This window comes from Carcharhinus amblyrhynchos, chromosome 3, assembly GCF_965287045.1.
Source record: "Carcharhinus amblyrhynchos chromosome 3, sCarAmb.v2.hapA, whole genome shotgun sequence".
Classification (NCBI taxonomy): domain Eukaryota; kingdom Metazoa; phylum Chordata; class Chondrichthyes; order Carcharhiniformes; family Carcharhinidae; genus Carcharhinus; species Carcharhinus amblyrhynchos.
In genome coordinates, this window is record NC_137326.1 from 16768716 (window position 1) to 16791148 (window position 22433).

The 22433-nt window shown below is 43.7% G+C and overlaps 1 protein-coding gene across 1 annotated transcript in view; it reads left to right on the forward strand.

Annotated features, from left to right (window-relative positions):
- Positions 1-1696: 1696 nt before the first annotated feature.
- The window catches only part of LOC145341346 (NUAK family SNF1-like kinase 1), a 49266-nt gene continuing 28529 nt past the window's right edge, over positions 1697-22433 (forward strand). Inside the window, exon 1 of the mRNA XM_080186266.1 lies at positions 1697-2361. Within this exon, the coding sequence (XP_080042392.1) occupies positions 2167-2361 (195 nt within the window). The 5' untranslated portion in view covers positions 1697-2166. The remainder of the gene's footprint in view (positions 2362-22433) is intronic.

Below are 22433 nucleotides of genomic sequence, written 5' to 3' on the forward strand. Positions count from 1 at the left end.
TGGCGCAAGCTAGAGAGGCATCATCTCATCTTCCAGTTCAGCACCTTGCAGCCCTCGGGGCTCAATAGACCGTGAGCTTTTTCCTCCATCTTATTATTTTTAAATCCCAGGTATGTATTGTTTCAATGCAAGCTGCACCCTCCCCTTCCCACATCAGGCCATCTGTCTTTTGTTCTTACGGTTGCTACATATCTAACACACACTCCCCACCCTTTAGTTCTGACAAAGGGTTAAAGGACTAGAAACTTCTAGTCGTTCTCGCCGGTGGGATCTTCCGGTCCGCCTACAGCAAACCTCTGCCACAGGTTTCCTGGGGCATGGAACAGGATATTCCAGTGAAAAATGTGGGATCAGAACATCCTGCTGCTGCTTAATAGCCTCCACCATTGCAGAACACAGTTTGGGGGAGAGGGGGTGGCTGGGGAGCATGGAAAATCCCACCCATTAATTCTGTTCCCCTCCCTACAGAAGCTGCAAACCTGCTGAGATTTTCCAGCATTCTCTGTTCATTTCAGATTCCAGCATCGGTAGTATTTTGTCTGTTTTACCAAGTCTCTGCTGGGCCATTTTAACTCAATTTTCTCGATCCTCAGTGAAGTAAATGAGGTGGTCACAGACAAGGCAACTTGGCTGCTTCAGAAGTGTTCTGGTTGGTCGATTTTCTTGTAAACCTGATTTGAATGAACCAAATTAATCAGGAACTTGCAATTTGGAATAGATTAAACATGACCGGTCAATCAACTCTTTTACAGCAAAGATACACAGTGGTTAGCACAGCTGCCTCACAGCGTCTGAGACCCAGGTTCGATTCCCAGCTTGCATCACTGTCTGTGCAGAGTCTGCACATTCTCCCCGTGTCTGCATCGGTTTCCTCCGGGTGCTCCGGTTTCCTCCCACAATCTGAAAGCCATGCTGGTTAGGTGCATTGGCTGTGCTAAATTCTCTCTCAGTAGGTAAAGTTTATTTATTAGTCACAAGTAAGGCTTGTGATTTCATTAACACTGAGATGAAGTTACTGCAAAATTCTCCTCGTCACCACTGTTTGGGTCAGTGCACCTAACAGCACATCTTTCAGATTGTGGGAGGAAACCACAGCACCTGGAGGAAACCCATGCAGACATGAGGAGAATGTGCAAACTTCACACAGTGGCCTAAGCCAGGAATCAAACCTGTGTCCCTGACGTTGTGAGGCAGCAGTGCTAACCACCGTGCCACTGTGCTGCCTATGCTGCCTCAGTGTACCCGAACAGGTGCTGGAGTGTGACAACTAGGGGATTTTCATAGTAACTTCACTGCACTATGAATGTAAGCCTACTTGTGACTAACGTTTTAAAAAACTTAAAATATTGAAAAAGGACTAAAGTTATACAGGCAGGGGGTTTTGAGATTGGGATGTGGTTGTAACTGAAAATTAATAATTTGGAAAAGAGAATTATAGAACATGGCAGCACAATGCACTCTGTAAGTTGTTGATGTCCATTCTCAACTATGAGGAGAATGCAATTAGTATATCGCAGGCGGTGTGATTGACTGGGAGATAAGCAATGACAGAGAGCACGAAGCTGGCAAAACAGATGCCGAGACTGAAAGAGATAGAGAGGCGGGGACACGGATCATGAGGCAGACAAGAGGCGAGATAAAGCGCAGGATGGAAGAGGCAGGGGGAGACATTGATGTTGTGTGGCATTGTCTGCTGTTTGGAGAGTGTGGGAGCGGAGATATTACACAGGAGCCGCTGTGTGAGGCTGGCATGTGGAATGCTGCACTGTCTGAATCACTGGCGTGTCACGGCTGAGCTACCCGGGCCACTGAGTCCTGACCTGGCCACACACATAAACTCACTGAGAGGTGAGGCAGCTCCGTATTGTGTTTGAAAGTATAGTTTCCGGGCGTTTACGGAAGGCAATTTGAGTTCACACAGGCTGGAGCCTGCGCTACGACTGTGTTCACATCCTGAACTCACCTTTCCACTCTCGCTGACTCCTGAATGAGTTCTTGACCTTCCCAGCGCTGTCTGCCGGGACTCCCCTTGGAGTCTGATTTCCCCGTCCCGTGGAAGGAACCTTTCACCGACTGAATCCCCTGATCCGGAAAAGTTGCCCTGACCAGAGCAGATGGAGGGAGCCAGCGTTAAAAGATGAAAAAAGAAAAGTGTCAGAAGGCGAGATGATAACCAGAGGCAAATCCGATAGTCCCGAGGAGCAGGACTGGGAAGAGAGTTCCGACAGCCAGTTCTGCCCAGCTGTAAAGAAACACCAGCACAAGCACAACCTGAAGCACAGGTACCAGATCCTGCAAACTTTGGGCAGGGGAACCTATGGGAAAGTCAAGAAAGCGCAGGAGACAGCCACAGGCAGGACAGTAAGTAGCAATCTCATCAAAATAATGTGTGGAAATAGAAATTAGCTCGGAGTTATACACTGATTGGGGTTTGTGGAATTGGAGAGGATGCAGCTTATTTTTATTACTGTCACAAGTACGCTTACATTAACACTGTGAAAATCCTCGAGTCACCACACTCCAGCACCTGTTCAGGTTCACTGAGGGACAATGTAGCATAGCCAATGCACCTAAGTAGCACATCTTACCGACTATGGGAGGAAATCGGAGCACCTGGTGGAAACCTATGCAGATACAAGGAGAATGTGTGGACTCTGCCTGGACAGGAATTAAAATTCCCCAAGCTGGCATTGTGAGGCAGCAGTGCTAAGCACTGTGCCACCCATCAACGCTGAAGTTTCTTTAGGAAAAGGATTCTCAGTTATTGTGAAAGTCTACTGCCAGATACTAAAAAATATTAGCCCTTTGATTTGATTTAATTTATTACTGTTGCATGTATTAGTATACAGTGAAAAGCATTGTTTGTTGCATGCTATATAGACAAAGCATACCATCTATAGAATACATAGGGGAGAAGGAAAGGAGGGAATGCAGAATATAGTCATACAATCATAACTAGTGTGTAGAGAAAGATCAACTTAATATAAAATAGTTCCATTCAAAAGTCTGATAGTCAAAGTCAAAAGCATCAGGGAAGAAGCTGTTCTTCATTCGGTTGGTACGTGACCTCAGACATTTGTATCTTTTTCCTGACAAAAGAAGGTGGAAGAGGGTATGTCTGGGGTGGGTGGGGTGCTTGATTTTGCTGATTGCTTTTCTGAAGCAGCGGGAAATGTAGACGGAGTCAATGGATGGGAGGCTGGTTTGTGTGATGGACTGGCCTATGTTCACATGATGTGGATATGCCGGCGTTGGACTGGGGTAAACACAGTAAAAAGTCTGACAACTAGTGAGTGTACTATCAAATAAATTGGTTGGACTTAAACCTGGTGTTGTCAGACTTTTTACTACATTCACAACCCATTGTAGTTTCTTGTGGTCTTTTTCAGAGCATGAGCCATACCAAACTGTGATACAAGCAGATAGGATGCCTTTCTATGGTGCTTTTGTAGAAGTAGTGAGAGTCGTAGCTGACATTCCAAATTTTCTTAGTCTCCTGAGAAACTAGAGGCGCTGGTGGTCTTTCTTAACAATGCTAAGTAGTCTCTCAACATCAGGTTAAAATCCAACAGGTTTATTTGGTAGCACAGGTTTTTGGAGTGCCACTCCTTCATCAGGTGAGTGGTGATGAAGGAGCAGCACTCTGAAAGCTCGTGCTACCAAGCAAACCTGTTGGACTTTAACCTGGTGTTATGAGACTACGTACTGTGCCTATCCCAGTCCAACACTGGAAACTCCACATCATTTCTTCACTATAGCATTGGTATGGAGAGACCAGGGCAGGTTGTTGGTGATTTGGACACCTAGAAGCTTGAAGTTTTCAACCATTTCCATTTCATCCCCGTTGATGTAGACAGAGGCATGTCCTCCACTCTACTTCCTGAAGTCGATGACTATCTCCTTTGTTTTACTGATGTTTTACAGAAGGACAACCAAAAGGTCGAATGGCCTCCTCCTGTATCCTATTTTCTATATTTCCTTTTTACTAAATGAAAATAAGATAACAGGAGATGCAAATAGTTTCCAAATAGAAATGCAAATTCATCTATTTTCAAAAGCTTTCATGCCGTTTGAATGAACTGGGTTGATGTAATAGGAAGGGACCAAAATATGAGACAGGTATATGGGTGTATTTGGTATTCCCAGGTTTATCCTGTAATCATCTCGTTGGAGCACCTTGGGATGTGATCATAAATAATGGCTTTCTATAAATGCAGGTTGCTGGTGGGTAGTTATTGTGAGATCATTATTATCATTTGCATCCATGCTTTGCTAAACAGACATCTTCACTAAATCTTAAGATTAATGTCCCAAAATGAACAGACCCCACATAACCCCACTTTTTGTAGCTCTGTTTGCATACATGCATATTTCATTTTTCTGTTGTTGATCTCCTCCCCTTGCCCCTGAAGGTATTAAAGTTTAAAGTTTATTTATTAGCATTTCAAGTAGGCTTACATTAACACTGCAATGAAGTGGCTGTGAAAATCCCCTAGTCGCCACACTCTGGTGTCTGTTTGGGTACACTGAGGAAGAATTTAGCATGACCAATGCACCTAACCAGCACGTCTTTTGGACTATGGGAGGAAATCAGAACACCTGGAGGAAACCCATGCGGACATGGGGAGAATGTTCAGACACCGCACAGATTGTGACCCAAGCTGGGAATCCATCCCAGGTCCCTGGTGCTAATCACTCTGCCTCCCATGCTACTATGCAACCTAGAGCTTGCTAGAGCACAGTGCAGAATATCCCTGTATACTTTTTCCATAGAAATTCAGTTAGAGCTGTTTTAAGCTCAGCGCTGCACAGCTAGACCAACTGGGAGGTCCATGGGTCTGTCAATGTTGGGTTCAGGATTCATCTCCATGAATGGTGTGGCTGCCTGCCAGCCCTCTCCAGACACTCTGCACATTGAAAATGCCAAGGTGGGGCCATTGGTTTTGAAGGTGCCTTCTGGAGGGTGGTTGCGACACGCCGAGTGATCAAGCATTGAAAGAATTCTGCTCTTCATCAGCATTCTTTGGTAGAAACTGAAGAATAAAGTTGGCCATATGAATTTTACAGTGGCTGATATGCATACATAGAGGCTAGAATTAGGGGACACAGTTTAAACATAAGATTTAAGAACATAAGAACATAAGAAATAGGAGCAGGAGTAGGCCATCTAGCCCTTCGAGCCTGCCCCGCCATTCAATAAGATCATGGCTGATCTGTCGTGGCTCAGTTCCACCTTCCCGCCCTCTCCCCATAACCCTTAATCCCCTCTCTTATCAAAAACCCATCAACCCGCGTCTTAAAAATATTTAGCGAGGCAGCCTCCACCACTTCAACGGGCAGAGAATTCCAGAGCTTCACCACCCTTTGAGTGAAGAAGTTCCTCCTCAACTCCGTTCTAAACCACGCCCCCCTTTATCTTGAGGCTGTGCCCCCTAGTCCTACTGTCTTTTCTGAGCGGGAAGAGTCTCTCCACCTCTATCCTATCCATCCCATTCATCATCTTATACGTCTCAATGAGATCTCCCCTCATTCTTCTAAACTCCAACGAGTACAAGCCTAGTTTATTCAGCCTCTCCTCATAGCTCAACGCCCTCAACTCCGGTATCAGCCTAGTAAACCTCCTCTGCACTCCCTCCAAGGCCAAAATATCTTTGCGCAGGTGCGGCGCCTAAAACTGCACACAGTACTCCAGCTGCGGCCTCACCAATGCCCTATATAGCTGCAGCAAGACCTCCCTACTTTTATATTCAATCCCCCTCGCTATGAAGGCCAGCATCCCATTCGCCTTCCTGACCACCTGCTGCACCTGCAAGCTGGGTTTTTGCGACTCATGCACAAGGACCCCGAGGTCCCTCTGCACCGTCGCCTGCTGCAGTTTTTCGCCACGTAAGTAATAGTCCTTCCTACCACTCTTCCTACCAAAGTGGACCACCTCACACTTGCCAACATTAAATTCCATTTGCCATTTCCTGGCCCATTCGCCCAGCCTATCTAGATCCTTCTGCAGACTCTCCACACCCTCCGCACAATTTGCCGTTCCCCCAATCTTGGTGTCATCAGCAAATTTCGACACCCTACACTCGGTTCCCTCCTCCAGATCATCTATATAAATGGTAAAAAGCTGAGGCCCCAGCACCGACCCCTGGGGCACTCCACTAGTCACCATCTGCCAATCTGAATAGCACCCGTTGACCCCCACTCTCTGCCTCCTATTTGACAACCAATCCTCTATCCACGCTAACACCCTACCCCCAACTCCATGTCCCTCGACCTTCTGCAATAACCTCTTGTGATGAGGAAAATGTTTTTCACTGAATTCTGAGTCTGTGACAGTCTCCTCCCAGAGTGCAGTGGAGGCAGGGTTGTTGAATATTTTTAAGGCAGGGGTAGATAGCTTCTTGACTAACAAGGGGGTCAAACGTTTTTAAGTAGGGGGAATGTGGAGTTGGGGCCACAATTCGATCAGCCACGATCTTATTGAATGGTGGAGCAGCCTCCTTCTCCTGATACACATGTATACAGATTAGGGTTGGAAGCCCTCTGCAAATTGTGAGCATTATTCTTTTTGTTACACTTGATAAATGTGCACAACACATTTCTACCTCTTAATGCCTGCAGGCTATTTTACCACAAGGGCATTACAACTGAGACCAATCCGATTTTCATCCACACCATGAGGATTGCTGAATTGTAATCAGGAGCTAGAATTCAAGCCAATTTTGTTCACCCTACTCTGGCATTACTGTGACCAATTGCAATGTCCCAGCTGTTACCTCAGCTGAGTACAGTTAATTTAGCACAGATTGGTGCTTTCAGTTTATCTAAATTAAGGTGGATTATGGGGTTTAAAATAGCTCTGGTTTGGAGAGCTGATAAGGAATGTACCAGTGTGGTGACAGAAGGATGAAAAGCAAACCAATGTTAACCTGAGTGTTAGTAAGAGAGGAGCTAAGTCTATTTTTCTACCATTCTTTCTGAATGCATCAATGTATGTTTTTGAAACTAACAATCATAAAAATACTGGATACCAGTTTTGTATCCACGTACAATCATCCATTGTCAACATTGCACAAACCCTAGATGTGAATTTCAATTGCAAGCTTGAAATGCCATGAGATTAAGATAATTAATTACCCAGAATCCAATCCAAATCAACATATGGGTGATACGTTGGCACAATGGTTAGCATTGCTGCCTCACAGATTCAGATAGCCAGGTTTGATTCCCAGCTTGGGTCACTCTCTGTGCAGAGTTTGCATGTTCCCCCTGTATCTGTGTGGGTTTCCTCAGGGTGCTCCGGTTTCCTCCCACAGTCTGAAAGACATGCTAGTTAGGTGCTTTGGCCATGCTAAATTCTTTCTCAGTGTACCCAAACAGGTGCTGGAGTGTAGCGAGTAGAGGATTTTCACAGTAACTTTATTGCAGTGTTAATGTGAGCGTACTTGTGACACTAATAAATAAAACTAAATAATCAGAAGACAATCCCATCACGAGAGTAAGGTACTGATAAAATCAGTTATATACCATTAAATATGATTAGTTAACAGCCAATACAGTGAACACAATCCAGCATGTCATTTAATAGAATTATATTTCAACAAAATAGAAAATGAGGTTTCCACTAACGTAGATGAGGGTTATTTTTAAAATTGCCCAGTTGAAGGATAATAGGTGAAAGATACATGGACAAATGCTGCTTTGGAAATAATTTTGATTTTGAATCTTCTCTTGATGAGTTTGCTTTCACTCTCAGTGATTTGAGGCATTGCAACTTATCAAATCGTCATTCTCAGCAATGCCAGATCCCAGATACTCCATTTAGCAGCAATGATTGTAAAATTTCCTCGGGCCTTGTCTGATCAATTAGATATTTTCCACATTTATTCTGGGATGTGGACAATACTGGCAAAGGAACATTTTACTAAATCCTGCTGTATCGGACAAGGCAGTAATGGAATTTTTCCTTGAAGCATAGCAGTTTTCATGCTGAAATGGTCCCACACATTAAAATGTGAGGTTCAAGATTTTGATCCAACAATGTTGGGTGAATAGCAATGTCTGTTCAAGTAAAGATGAAGCGTGACTTGGAGGGGAAGTTAGAGACCATGGTGGTCCTATAAGCTTTGTTACTCTTATTCTTCTTAATGGCTGAGGTTGCAGGACTGGGTGGTGCTGTACAAATAAGTTTGGCAAATGAGTAATGAAGGGGGAAAACATTGATTTCAATATCAAGGGTACCAATTAGGCTGACTGCTCTATCCTAAATGGTGTCGGGGACATAGGATATACTCTGGGTAGGGGGCATTAAGAGTAGCTCAGTACTACCCTTCAAACAGGCTGAGCTCTGAAGGATATAGCTGGACGAGAGGCAGATGGTGACATTACCAAACTGAGGGAAAATGCACAAAAATCTATCTGTTGCAGATGCATTGCACGGTCATTGTGGAGACAAAATCCTGTTGATAGACTGAAGACACCTTCCACTGTGCTGTTTGGTACTATCACCACGCTAAATAGGGTAGGTTCAGAACAGATCTAGCAGCTCAAATTTCCTTGATTAACATCAGCAGGAAGAGAATTTTATTCTACCACATTCTGTGAACTCATAACCCAACATATTCCTTTCTCTAACATTACCATCAAGTCAGGGGATGAACTCTGGTTCAATGAGGAGTGTAAAGAGTATGCCTGGAGCAGCACTAGGATTATCTCAAAATAAGGTACCAATCTGCTGAAGTTATAATTTAGGAGTACATACATGCTAACTAGCAGAAGCAACTTGTATGACAGAGCAAAATGAATGCAAACCAAACTTACCCAAAAGAAGTTCCACTGTACTATTGCATCCAGCCATAAATAGTGACAGACAATTAAACTATTAGGATGAGAAAATTTCATAAGGAATTGGAGCAAAAGACCACAAGGGCCTCAAGATTATTCTTTCATTCAGTATAATCATGGCAGATCTTCTGCCTGAACTTTATTCTCTCACCATATCACTTCATTCCTTGAGAGACCAAAAATCTGTCTATCTCAGACTTAAATCTACTCAATGATGGAACACCCAGAGCTTTCTTGCAGACAGAATTCTAAAGGTTCACAACCCTTTGAGTGATGAAGTTTCTACTTTTCTCAATCCTAATTGCTATTCTGAGGCTGGGTCCCGGTGTTCTAGATTCCCCAGCCAGGGAGGACAATAACTCAATGTCTATCCTGTCAAGCCAATCCGAATGTTTCAGTGAGATTAAATCTCACTTTTCTGAACACCAGAGGGTTAAAGGCCCAGTTTACTCAACCTTCCTTCATTCAACAACCCCAATCTTATGACCCTTTGCTCTATCCTCTCCAATGTAGGTATATCTCTCCTTAAGTATGGAGACCAAAACTACGTAAGGTACACCAGGTGTGGTCTCACTTAAATTCTATACAACTGTTGTAAGTCCTCCTCATTTTGTATTCCAATCCTCTCACAATAAAGGTCAAAATGTCATTTGCCTTTTTAATCGTTTGCATGCTAACTTCCTGTCTTGTACATTCAAGTTTCCCTGAATGTTAACATTTAGAAGCCTCATGCCTTTAAATAATATTCTGCTTCTCTATTCTTTCTACCAAGGTGAATAAACTCACCTTTCCACCAATTATATTCCATCAACCCGTTTGCTTCTCACTCACTTTACCTTTGTATATCTCTTTGCATGCTCCCTGTGTCCTCACAGCAGCATTCCCATCTAACTTTGTATCATCAGCAAACCTAGGTACATTACTCTCAGTCATTTCACCTAAGTTATCAATATAAATTGAAAATAGCTGTGGCCCCAGCACTATTTCGTGCAGCATTTCACTACTTACAGCCTACCAACTTGAAAATGCCTGCTTATCTCTACTTTCTGCTTCCTATCTGTTAGCCAATCCTCCACCCATGCTAATATATTGGACGGAACTCTATGGCCTCGCTCAGGCAAGAATGGAAATTCCCGCCTGAGGTCAATGGTGATTTCCATTGTTGGACCCTCATCCGCACCGATTCTGTGGCAAGCAAGGTGGTAGAATTCCAGCTATTCTCTCCAAATCGGGTAGGGTGTTAGTGTGGATAGAGGACTGGTTGTCAAATAGGAGGCAGAGAGTGGGGGTCAATGGGTGCTATTCGGATTGGCGGTTGGTGACTAGTGGAGTTCCTCAGGGGTCGGTGCTGGGGCCTCAGCTATTTACCATTTATATAGATTATCTGGAGGAGGGAACTGAGTGTATGGTGTCGAAATTTGCTGATGACACCAAGATTGGTGGAAAGGCAAATTGTGCGGAGGGTGTGGAGAGTCTGCAGAAGGATCTAGATAAGCTGGGCGAATGGGCCAGGAACTGGCAAATGGAATTTAATGTTGGCAAGTGCGAGGTGGTCCACTTTGGTAGGAATAATGGTAGGAAGGATTATTACTTACGTGGAGAAAAACTGCAGCAGGCGGCGGTGCAGAGGGACCTCAGGGTCCTTGTGCATGAGTCGCAAAAACCCAGCTTGCAGGTGCAGCAGGTGGTCAGGAAGGCGAACGGGATGCTGGCCTTCATAGCGAGGGGGATTGAATATAAAAGTAGGGAGGTCTTGCTGCGGCTGTATAGGGCAGTGGTGAGGCGGCAGCTGGAGTACTGTGTGCAGTTTTGGGCGCCGTACTTACGCAAGGATATTTTGGCCTTGGAGGGAGTGCAGAGGAGGTTTACTAGGCTGATGCCAGAGTTGAGGGGGTTGAGCTATGAGGAGAGGCTGAATAAATTAGGCTTGTACTCGTTAGAGTTTAGAAGAATGAGGGGAGATGTCATTGAGACGTATAAGATGATGAATGGGATGGATAGGATAGAGGTGGAGAGACTCTTCCCGCTCAGAAAGGACAGTAGGACTAGGGGCCACAGCCTCAAGATAAAAGGGGGGCGGTTTAGAACAGAGTTGAGGAAGAACTTCTTCACTCAAAGGGTGGTGAATCTCTGGAATTCTCTGCCTGTTGAAGTGGTGGAGGCTGCCTCGCTAAATATTTTTAAGAAGAGGGTTGATGGGTTTTTGATAAGAGAGGGGATTAAGGGTTATGGGGAGAGGGCGGGAATGTGGAACTGAGCCATGACAGATCAGCCATGATCTTATTGAATGGCGGGGCAGGCTCGAAGGGTCAGATGGCCTACTCCTGCTCCTATTTCTTATGTTCTTATGTTCTTAAATCTATGAGTCCTTACTCTGCCTTTAGAACCTTATCAAATGCCTTTTGGAAATCCAAGTGTATGGCATCTACAAGTCCCTGTTTGCCTACCCTGCAAGTTACATCCTCCAGTAGTTCCAACAAATTTCCTTTTGTAAAACCATGTTGATTTTGTCTGACCATACCATGATTATCTAAATGTATTGTTAGCACTGCTGCCTCACAGCACCAGGGACCCGGGTTCAATTTCGGCCCTGGGTCACTGTCTGTGTGGAGTTTGCACATTGCCCCTGTATCTGCGTGGGTTTCTTCCCACAAGCCAAAGATGTGAGGGTTGGGTGGATTGGCCATGCTAAATTGACCCTTGTGTTGGGGGATTAGCAGGGTAAAAAGGTGGGGTTACGGGAATAGGGCCCGGTGGGATTGTGGCCGGTGTAGACTCAATGGGCCAAATGGTCTCCATCTGCACTGTAGAGATTCTATGAAACTTCCTTAATGAAAGATTCCAGCATATTCCTGATTACTTATGTTAGACTTACTGGCCTGTATCCCCTGTTTGTTTAACTCTTCCTTTCTTGAATAGTAATGTTATATTTACTAACTTCCAAACCACTGGGACCATTCTAGAATCTAGGGATCTTTAGAAAATCATGACCAATACAGCCATTATCTCTGCAGATGCTTTTTTCAGGGCCCTAGGAATTTGTCAGCTTTTTACTTTCTTTTGCAGCTGATGTCTCTGTCATTTCCACATGATAACTTCTCATGTACCTACCTCCAAAAGACCCAAGATTTACTTTATCTACTCTCCTCCTTTTTATAAACTGGTAAATGTATTCCTGGCCAGTTACTCTCACCTTTTTTCTTCTTTTATTGATGTAATGGCCTGAATTTTTCAGATTGTGGGGGCTTGGGTCATCATCTGGAGGATTGGTGGGGAACATATCCCACTGAGCACTGATTGGCAGCAGATGGGACTTCCCGCTGCACTTGGAAGAAAGTCCAGCCTCTGAAAGCTGTCAGCCAATCAGATTGGCCGACAGGTCTCCAACCCCTCCATGCACAGTGCTGCAGTGGCCAGAAGAGGAACTACAGCACTGTATCTGGAATTAAGTGCAGGAAGCTGGTGTGAAGGGTCCTGGGGAGAGGTTCTGGGGTCCAAGGGAGAGGAGGTTAGGGGATGCCTTGTTGGACTCATGGGGAATGGGTAATCAGAGGAAATGCTATGGGGGAGGTGGGGGAGGACAGTCCAGAGGTAAATGTCCCGTAAAGGGAGGGTGCCCTCCCCATAGGTTCTTTATTTCTTTTGTTTCCCACCAAGATATGTTGTGCCTGCCAGCCTGAAAATTGAACCCCATACCCACTTGCTGCCAACTGGCTAAAATAATATCCCTAACTTCTATAGTAAGCCACGTTTGTTCTTGCTGGATTTGTTTTCATGGAATATGTTTTATTGAACATTTACACCCACATCTTCAAAGATGGTGAAGACCAGCACAAAATTGTAAAAGACAAAGATCAAGGCAAGGGTCATTTATAACTACATTCAAACTCTGAAATGCCAAGTGGATGATCCATGTCAGCCTCTTCCTGACATCATCACCACCAAAGAAGCCAGTCTTCATCCAATTTTATTGACTTCACATAATGTCAAGATACAGCTGACAATACTGGATACAACAACAGCTTGGCTGCAGTGCTGAAAATTTGTGCCCTAGAACTAAGCTCATTTCTAGTCTATCTCTTCCAGTAATTACAACACTAGCATCTACCCAACAAAATGGAAAAGTGCCTTGATATGTACTGTCCATCAAAAGCATAACAGATCCAAGTTAATCAAATACTCCATTAGTCAAATTTCAATCACTGGCAATGTGTTGAATGTGTCATCACCATTAGTATCAAGCAACACTTACTCATTATGTTCCATTAGAACCACTCAGCTCTAGGCTTCAATACACCTTGCCCCAAACATGGACAAAGGAGCTGAATTCATTGGTCGCTGACCGCCCTTCTCATCAGGGCACCATGCAGCATCAAACGGCTCTGATAAAATTGAAGTCAATAGGAATCAGGGAGGAGCTTTTCACCAGTTGGAGCTGGAAGATGGTTGTAGTTGTCAACAACTAATTGCCTCAGTCCCAGGATATCACTGCAGGAATTCCTTAGGGCAGTGTCCTAGGCCCAGTTATCTCAACTGCTTCATCAATGGCCTTACCCCACTTCTTTTCTAAGGTTAGAAGTGGGATACACAATGTGCAGGTCTACTTGTAACTCCTCAGATAATGGAACAGTCTATGCAAGACCTGGATAACGTTCAGGCTTGATCTGATAAGTGGTACATAACATTCACGTCACCTAAGTGCTGGGCAGTGACAGTTTTCTCTCCCTGATCTTCAGCAGCATCACCATTGCTAAAGTCCTTACTATCAGCATCCTTGGAGGTCCCCATTGACCAGAAAAATAACGGGATTGGTCACGTGATGCTATGGCTTCAATAGCAGGTCACAGGTTGGAAATTCTGCAACTCCCCAAAGGCTTTGTTAGCTACCATGGCCCCCCAAAGTCTTTGCACAATTTACAAGACACAGTTCTGAGTGTAATTGAATATTCTCCTATTGTCTGGGTGAGTGAAGTTGCAACAACACGCAAGAAGCTCAACACCATTTGTCCGTGCTTTATCATCACCTCATCTACCACCTTAAACATTCATTCACTCCACACCAGTGCAGCAGCAACGTGCCTTGCAGCATCTCGGCAAGTCTTCATCAACACCTCCCAAACTCACAACCAACAGTGCCTGGAAGAGCAAAGGCAGCAGACACATGGGACCATCACCAAGTCACACACTATCCTGACTTGGATATATATCGCTGCTGCTTCAACATCAGTGGGTCAATATTCCAGAACTCTCTACCTAGCAGAGCCCAAGAACCTTCACCACAGGGGCTGCAATGGTGCTCACCACCTCCACAAGAGAAATTAAGAATGGGTAATAAATGCTGAACTTGCCAGAGGTGCCCACATACAATAAACACACTTTAAAAAGTCTAACCCATTCAATGACTGCTAAGTATTTTATTGCAGTCCTTCTTGAGTACTGTAGCTGGTGGAGAGATATTAATGGGTTGGGAAGTGAGTCACACATTGTAGAGTACCCAGGCTTTCATCTGCTCTTGTGTCAATATTGCTAAAATGGTCAGCTCAGTTAAGCTTATGATTCATATTGACCTTTCAGGATGTTGATAGTGATGGTAGCATGTACTATTGTGGATCAGACGGAAGTGGTTAGCCCTTTTTTCATTAGTTATTTCCTGGCACTTATATTATGTGATTGTGAGCCTAAGCATAGATGAAGAGGAGGGCCTGCTGTCAGCTGGCATGCCTGCTTTATCATTGGAAGAGTTGTAAATGGAGCTGAATGCTGTAGAATCAGCAGTGAACAATACCTCCGACCTTGTGATGGAGGGAAGATCATTGATGATGCAGCTGAGGATGGCTGGGCCATGGGCACATCCCTGAGGACATCCTGCAGTCATATCCCGTAAATTCATCTTCAAAGGCCATGACTATTCTCTTTCCTGTCAATTCTAATAGCAGTCTCCAGAGCGGCTTCCTCTGGGCCTCCATTGGTCTGGGTTCGGACTCCTCGGAGCCGAGCTCCATCAAAAATGTTGATTCCACTGTTAGTCATTTCAAATGAGATGAAGGATAAGAGCGAAGCAAGGCTAGTGTCTTATTTCTGCAGTGCTGAGATGGGGAGTTAAGTATTTATTTTACTCACTGAGCCCTATCCATCTAACCTCTCACTTGGTCAGCACTGTTTGACCACCACTTTAATTTGCCTTTAACTAAATACCTGCAGCACAAGTTCCAAAACTTACTTTAATCTCAAAATACCTCCACAAAAATAAATCAATTTATGTTGAGACTACCATTTTGCTTCAAAATGCTGTCCATTAATCAGACATAATCAAATAATTGGAATTGATGTTGCAGTTTTTTTCAGGTATGTGTGAAGGAGATACTTACGTTATCGAGGCTGAACAGAAATGAAGCACACCACTGCCTCAATTAACCTCTGTAAATGAGGCAAATGTTTTCAACTTGATCACATACTTCTTTGAAAAGTCATAGCGTCATGCTTAGTAGCACCTCAAACTTACAAGACCTCCCATGTTCGATCTCAGCTGTGTTGTGAGTGCCAGACTGTCTCAGTACACTGGTGCTCTCAACAGGGACAATAACACAAGTGAATATTTTTGGCTTGTTGTCAGCCTTCATATTTCTATACAAGGTTAATTTACACAGGAACCGCATTCCGCACATTTCCTCAAACAATATTACGTTATTTTTGGATACTGTATTCCAGTAAAATTTGCTAAAAAAGTATCAGGGATGGGAATCTTTCCAGAATTTGTTTTAATTACTCTGGAGTGAAGCCAATATCTCCAAGCTGCCAGCCTGTCTCAGGGATGATTATGTCTTGCAGTTTCAATCCTCAGAGATTGATATTTCCTCCAGCTCAGTGTCAGTTTGTTCAACACCCTCAGCCTTTGTGGCTAGTGTTGCTTCCAACCTGTCTGGCTGGCTGGTATTACTTGCAACTTCATTCCCCAGGTCAGCAATCCCTTAGAAGGTGTAGTCTTCATGGCTAATGTATCTCCCTGCTTTGAAAGCTGGTGGCTCTTTAACCTTATCTAATAGCTTTGTCAACACACCACCAATTTTACAAACAATAGCATGCCCTCCATCATACCTCATCCTCCTGTCATGACCCCCAACCTCTTATCCAGCCCATCCAACCTCTGATCATCTGATTTCCAGCCTCCTATTCTTCTTACAAACTCCCCCACCCCGCCCCAATGTTCAATCCCGATTCTCAACTTCACTTACTTGAAGACCATTGCTAGTTGCTGTTAGGGCAGCACAGTAGCACAGAAATTAGTACAACTGCCTCACAGCACCAGAACCTCGGTTTGATTCCTGGCTTGGGTCACTGACAGTGCAGAGTCTGCATGTCCTCCCCATGTCTGCATAAGTTTCCACCGGATGTTCCAGTTCCCCTCCACAGTCCAAAAGATGTGCTGGTTAGATGCATTGGCCATGCTTAATTCTCCCTCAGTGTACCCAAAGAGATGCCAGAGTGTGGCGATTATGGGATTTCCACAGTAACTTCATTGCAGTGTTAATGTAAGCCTACTCATGAGACTAATAAATAAAATAAAACTAGTAGCAGTCTGATCTTGGTCTTTTTGCCAGCTAACTATTGGCCCATGCTGGCTCCACTGGAATAGGGCCCAATATATGAGGCTGCCTCAGGCCTCGCCATTCAGGAGTTGGGCATGTACAGAATACTTCCAAAATTGGGTTTAGCCACATTTTTAGGCTATGGTCTCTTAATATTCTCAGACTATATCCCAATTCTCTTCCTGAAACTAGTGGCATACTAAGGCAGACTTTCTTCCATATCCAGAGCTAGTAACAGGTCGTTAGTCTGTCGCCAGGAGCTTTTGGCTTGAGGAGCAGCCATCCAGGAGCCTCTCCCACTCTACCACCAGCCATTGATGTGTTTGGAAGGATTTGCAGAATGGCACACTCAACACCTTTGGCCACATCATGAACACACCTTCCTTGGCCTCAAGTCCTGTGGTGGGACTTGAACACAGTAAGAAGTCTCACAACACCAAGTTAAAGTCCAACAGGTTTATTTGATAGTAAACGCCACAAGCCTATTGGACTTTAACCTGGTGATGTGAGACTTCTTACTGTGTCTACCCCAGTCCAACCCCTGCATCTCTACACCGTGGGTCTTGAACCCAGAGCTTCCAATTCAGAGGCAGGGATGCTACCACCATGCCTCAAGACCTCTGAGATCATATGGCTTGTTGTATTTCCTGGCCTACTCGGTTCTCAGGGCTCCTATCTTACCCATCATGTCCTTGAGCCTTGTAACTCTCCTAACTTTTTCTCCAGCTTGCTATTGTTTAAAACTAAAGCGTGAGAGCACAGTGATTGCTTCCAGTTTTCAGTAAGCCACTTAGTGCATATTCCAGCTAGGAACAGTCATTTCCATTTTTCTCCATCTGGGTTCCATTGTCTTGTTATCTCACAGCCTGGGTTAATCATGTGTAGCGTTGCAGCTACTGAAACTTAATGATGGGTATGTGGAATCTGCACTGTTACAAGGAAACCTCAATTATCTGCCATCCCATTATTCACACTAGCATTTTTTCATTAGAATTTTCATGGGAATTGGGGGACCAGCAGGAGTTGGGTCTTAGTTTTGAATAAGCTAGCTAACAGCCAATTAAGTATTTTAAATTGATTCTTCACAGACTAGTCTCTTGATCCAGCAGGATAAGTAGCTGTAATCTGGATATTCATAGAATAGAAACAGAATTTACATCTATAGCATTTAGTTTCAAGTTAGAAGACGGCCTGAGCTAGTGTTTCAAAAGTTGGTGATGATGGGAGGAATTTGAAAGGACAGACTAAAAGTATAGCACAAGAATATTGTTGGCATTACATGAAGTGTTCTGGCTTGAGAGCATTTCCATCCTATAATTTCATAGAATGTTCTAAATTAGGCTAACGACAATAAAGAAAAGAAAGACTTGTCTTTATATAGCAACATTCATCATCAGCAAATATCTCAAAGTACTTTACTGTCAATGAAGTACTTTTGAAGTGTAGTCACTATTGTTTGAGCAAAGCAAACTCCCACAAACAGCATGACAATGTCCAGATAATCTGTTCTTGTGATATTGATCGAGGAATAAATATTGGCCAGAACACTGGGGAGAACAACCCTGCTATTTTGTAATATTGCCACAGAATCTTTCACATCCACTCAAGCAAGCAAATGGGGCCTCTGTTTAATGTCTTATCCTAAAGTCAGAATTTCCAACAGTGGAGCACTCTCTCAGGACTGCACTGGAGTGGCCTTGATCTTTGTGCTCAAGTGCTGGAATGGGATTTGAACCTAGAACCAGCTGGTGACTCAAAGGTGAGAATGTTGCCAGCAGAGCCACAGCTAATACTCAACTGTAAGCCTCTTGGCTCTCGTCCTGAAGAATGTTGTGCTCCATACCTGTAACCTATTGAAACTACAGAAATGCTCTTCCATTGAGAAATTACTGAAGATGAGGCAAGCCCACATATTGGACTAGCACATGCCATTTCTCTCATGATACAAAATTAGTGCTGACATACAATTACACATCAAAAACAAAAGTTTTGTTTCAAAACAGACTTGTTAAGATTATGAAAACTATTTTCCTACTGTGAGAAAGGTGGATGGAAGAAAATTATAACCATGGCAGCCATTTTGGCCATACACAGCTGCAGTCTTGCAACCATTCAGCCCCTCCCCCAATCCCTGTGTTTCATCCCTCTGACCCTAACCTCTTGTGCAACTCCTTCCCCTTTGTAGGCATTGAATGATCAAATTTCACAGCACATATCATGTCACGCCTTGAAGTAGCAAAAAAAAATTTCATCTACAGACTATTCCAGACAGATGATCAAATTACACAACTGTGGCTTGTTAGCAAACTAACTTATTTCAAATGTAACATTGCAGTCCTTGTCAGCATGTACCATACATTGAATGTGGTAAGAATGTGGTTAGTTACAGAGGAAACACCTTCAGTTACTGACTCTGATGAACAGTTGAATATTTTAATTTGAAAATGATTCATATACAGCTTCAAATCCAACGAGCGCAGGTCTGTATCTTGTATAGTTTCATGTTTGGTGACAGCATTAAGAACATAAGAACATAAGAAATAGGAGCAGGAGTAGGCCATCTAGCCCTTCGAGCCTGCCCCGCCATTCAATAAGATCATGGCTGATCTGTTGTGGCTCAGTTCCACTTTCCCGCCCTCTCCCCATAACCCTTAATCCCCTCTCTTATCAAGAACCCATCAACCCGCTTCTTAAAAATATTTAGCGAGGCAGCCTCCACCACTTCAACGGGCAGAGAATTCCAGAGATTCACCACCCTTTGAGTGAAGAAGTTCCTCCTCAACTCCGTTCTAAACCGCCTCCCCTTTATCTTGAGGCTGTGCCCCCTAGTCCTACTGTCTTTTTTGAGCGGGAAGAGTCTCTCCACCTCTATCCTATCCATCCCATTCATCATCTTATACGTCTCAATGAGATCTCCCCTCATTCTTCTAAACTCTAACGAGTACAAGCCTAGTTTATTCAGCCTCTCCTCATAGCTCAATCCCCTCAACTCCGGTATCAGCCTAGTAAACCTCCTCTGCACTCCCTCCAGGGCCAAAATATCCTTGCGCAGGTGCGGCGCCCAAAACTGCACACAGTACTCCAGCTGCGGCCTCACCAATGCCCTATACAGCTGCAGCAAGACCTCCCTACTTTTATATTCAATCCCCCTCACTATGAAGGCCAGCATCCCATTCGCCTTCCTGACCACCTGCTGCACCTGCAGCAGGATAGGATGGAATATTATTTAAATGGTAAAAAGTTGCAGCATGCTACTGTACAGAGGGACCTGGGGGTCCTTGTGCACAAATTGCAAAAACTCAGTCTGCAGGTGCAGCAGGTGATCAAGAAGGCGAATGGAATGTTGGCCTTTATCGTGAGGGGGATAGAATATAAAAGCAGGGAGGTCTTGCTGCAACTGTACAGAGTACTGGTGAGGCCACAACTGGAGTACTGTGTGCAGTTTTGGTCCCCTTATTTGCGAAAGAATATATTGGCCTTGGAGGGAGTACAGAGAAGGTTCACCAGGCTGATACCGAAGATAAGGGGGTTAGCTTATGAAGAGAGATTGAGTAGATTGTGCCTGTACTCGTTGGAGTTTAGAAGGCTGAGAGGGGATCTTATAGAGACTTACAAGATAATGAAGGGGCTAGATAGGGTAGAGGTAGCGAGATTCTTTCCACTTAGAAAGCAAGCCAGAACTGGAGTGCATAGCCTCAAAATAAGGGGGAGGGGGGCAGTTTAGAACAGTGTTGAGGAGGAACTTCTTCTCTTAGAGGGTGGTGAATCTCTGGAATTCTCTGCCCATTGAAGTGGTGGAGGCTACCTCGTTGAATATGTTTAAGTCACGGGTAGATAGATTTCTGATCGATAAGGGAATTAAGGGTAATGGGGAGCAGGCGGGAAAGTGGAACTGATCCACTTCAGATCAGCCATGATCTTATTGAATGGTGGGGCAGGCTCAAAGGGCTAGATGGCCTACTCCTGCTCCTATTTCTTATGTTCTTATGTTCTTATTTATTATTGAGTAAATGAGTTTTTATGCTTTTGGATTAGTAATCCAAAGATCAAGATCAACAGCCGAAAAGTATGAGTTAAATTCCACCATGGCACTTCGAGAGTTTTAATTCATTCTTTGTTTTTAAATCTGTAAATGAAATACTGTCATCAGTAAAAATAATCATTAAGCTATTAGGACGTGGTAAACACCCAACCGGTTCGCTAATCAGGGAAGGAAATCAGCTGGCTTTCACTCAATCTGGCCTCTATGTGAGTTATTCCCTCCCATACATGATTTGACGTGGAGGTGCTGGCGTGGGCACAGTAAGAAGTCTCACAACACCAGGCTAAAGTCCAACAGGTTTATTTGGAATCGCGAGCTTCCAGAGTGACTCACCTGATGAAGGAGCAGTGCTCCAAAAACTCGTGATTCCAAATAAATTGGTTGGACTTTAACCTGGAGTTGTGAGACTCCTTACTATATTTGATTTGGGCCCTGCCTATACTTGATTCCAATCCCACATGAATGTAGTTGACTCTTGATTGCTACCTGAAGATATTAGCAAGGCGCATTGTTTTGAATGCTAAATACATTCTGACACAATTGGGAATCACCCAAGGTTAATGCAGAACTTCATACAGTCCAGAAGTTCAATAACCTATGTGATAATTACAGGAAGGTGTATATTGTATCTCCATCACCCCAATCTAAGAATGTAAGTATATTGAAGAAGAAAAAGCCCAATTAAAATGAAAAAAGGTCACCCTTTTTTCTTCATAGGTCAGTCTCACCTGCCAACCTTCTTACGAATCCACTCAAGCACTTTTTCTAGAAATGTATCAACTAATCTTTCGGATCCGTTTATTCATTTCAATACATCTGTTCCCCATTGGATGAAAATGTTCCACATTCTTATTCTTAACTTGCCGAATGTTTAACGTTTTCCCCTGCTTTTGAACCCTACATCATGCTGTACAATTTGATCAAATCCTTGCAGAATTGAAAACTTCAAAAACATTGCATTTTCTTTCCTCTTTCAAATAGCGGCGGCATGGTGGCACAGTGGTTAGCACTGCTGCCTCACAGCGCCAGGGGCACAGACTTGTTCCTGGTTTGGGTCACTGTCTGTGCAGAGTCTGCACGCCCCCTTCATATCTATGTGAGTTTCCTCCGGTGCTCCGGTTTCCTCCCACAGTCCGAAAGATGTGCTGGTTAGGTGCATTGACCATGCTAGATTCTCCCTTAGTGTACCCAAACAGGCACTGGAGTGTGACAACTATGAGATTTTCATAGTAACTTCACTGCAGTGTTAATGTAAGCCTACTTGTGACACTAGTTTTTTTGTCCTTTGTTCTTTGTACTAAAAAGAAAATAAATAAAAAACAAAATAAATTTTTTTAAATGCCTCAATACTTTAAAAAGTATTCAAAATAAAATACATGTCTTGATAATTTATATACCAGCTATCAAGGTATTTTAGTAAACTTAGTTTAAAATAACATGAACCAGTGGTCACTTTGGCAAGCTTTACTTTGAAGTAAATCAATGATGAATGTTCAATGCGCATTCAACAACTTTTTTATTAGAAGGTTTACCATATTTTTCCAGTAAAGTCCACCTTCTGTTCAATTATTTAGCTTTATTAATCGTAGATTTACTATTGGACAGTTTCACTTGGATACAAAGGTGATTTGCTTCAGTGGAGAAGAATTAAACTTGAGATGAGAGCTGGCTTATCGCTGTCCTTGCACTTTGTTGAATCATTTATTTTTCCACCTGAGTTAGCAATGTAACATTTATGTCTTCTCCTGGTGGATCTTTGCGACCTATCCAGAAATTATGGCATACAATGGCAAAAATGTTCCTGGCATCTGGCAGCTAAATCTAACTGTGGAGAATGAACCGTGTCAGTGATTACCCACTCCATTTTACAACAGCTGTGAGCTGAGACTCTGGAGGATTTTTCTGGATTCCATCATTTTCTATGATTTATCTGGTGCCAAAGTTCTGATATTAACACCAACTCG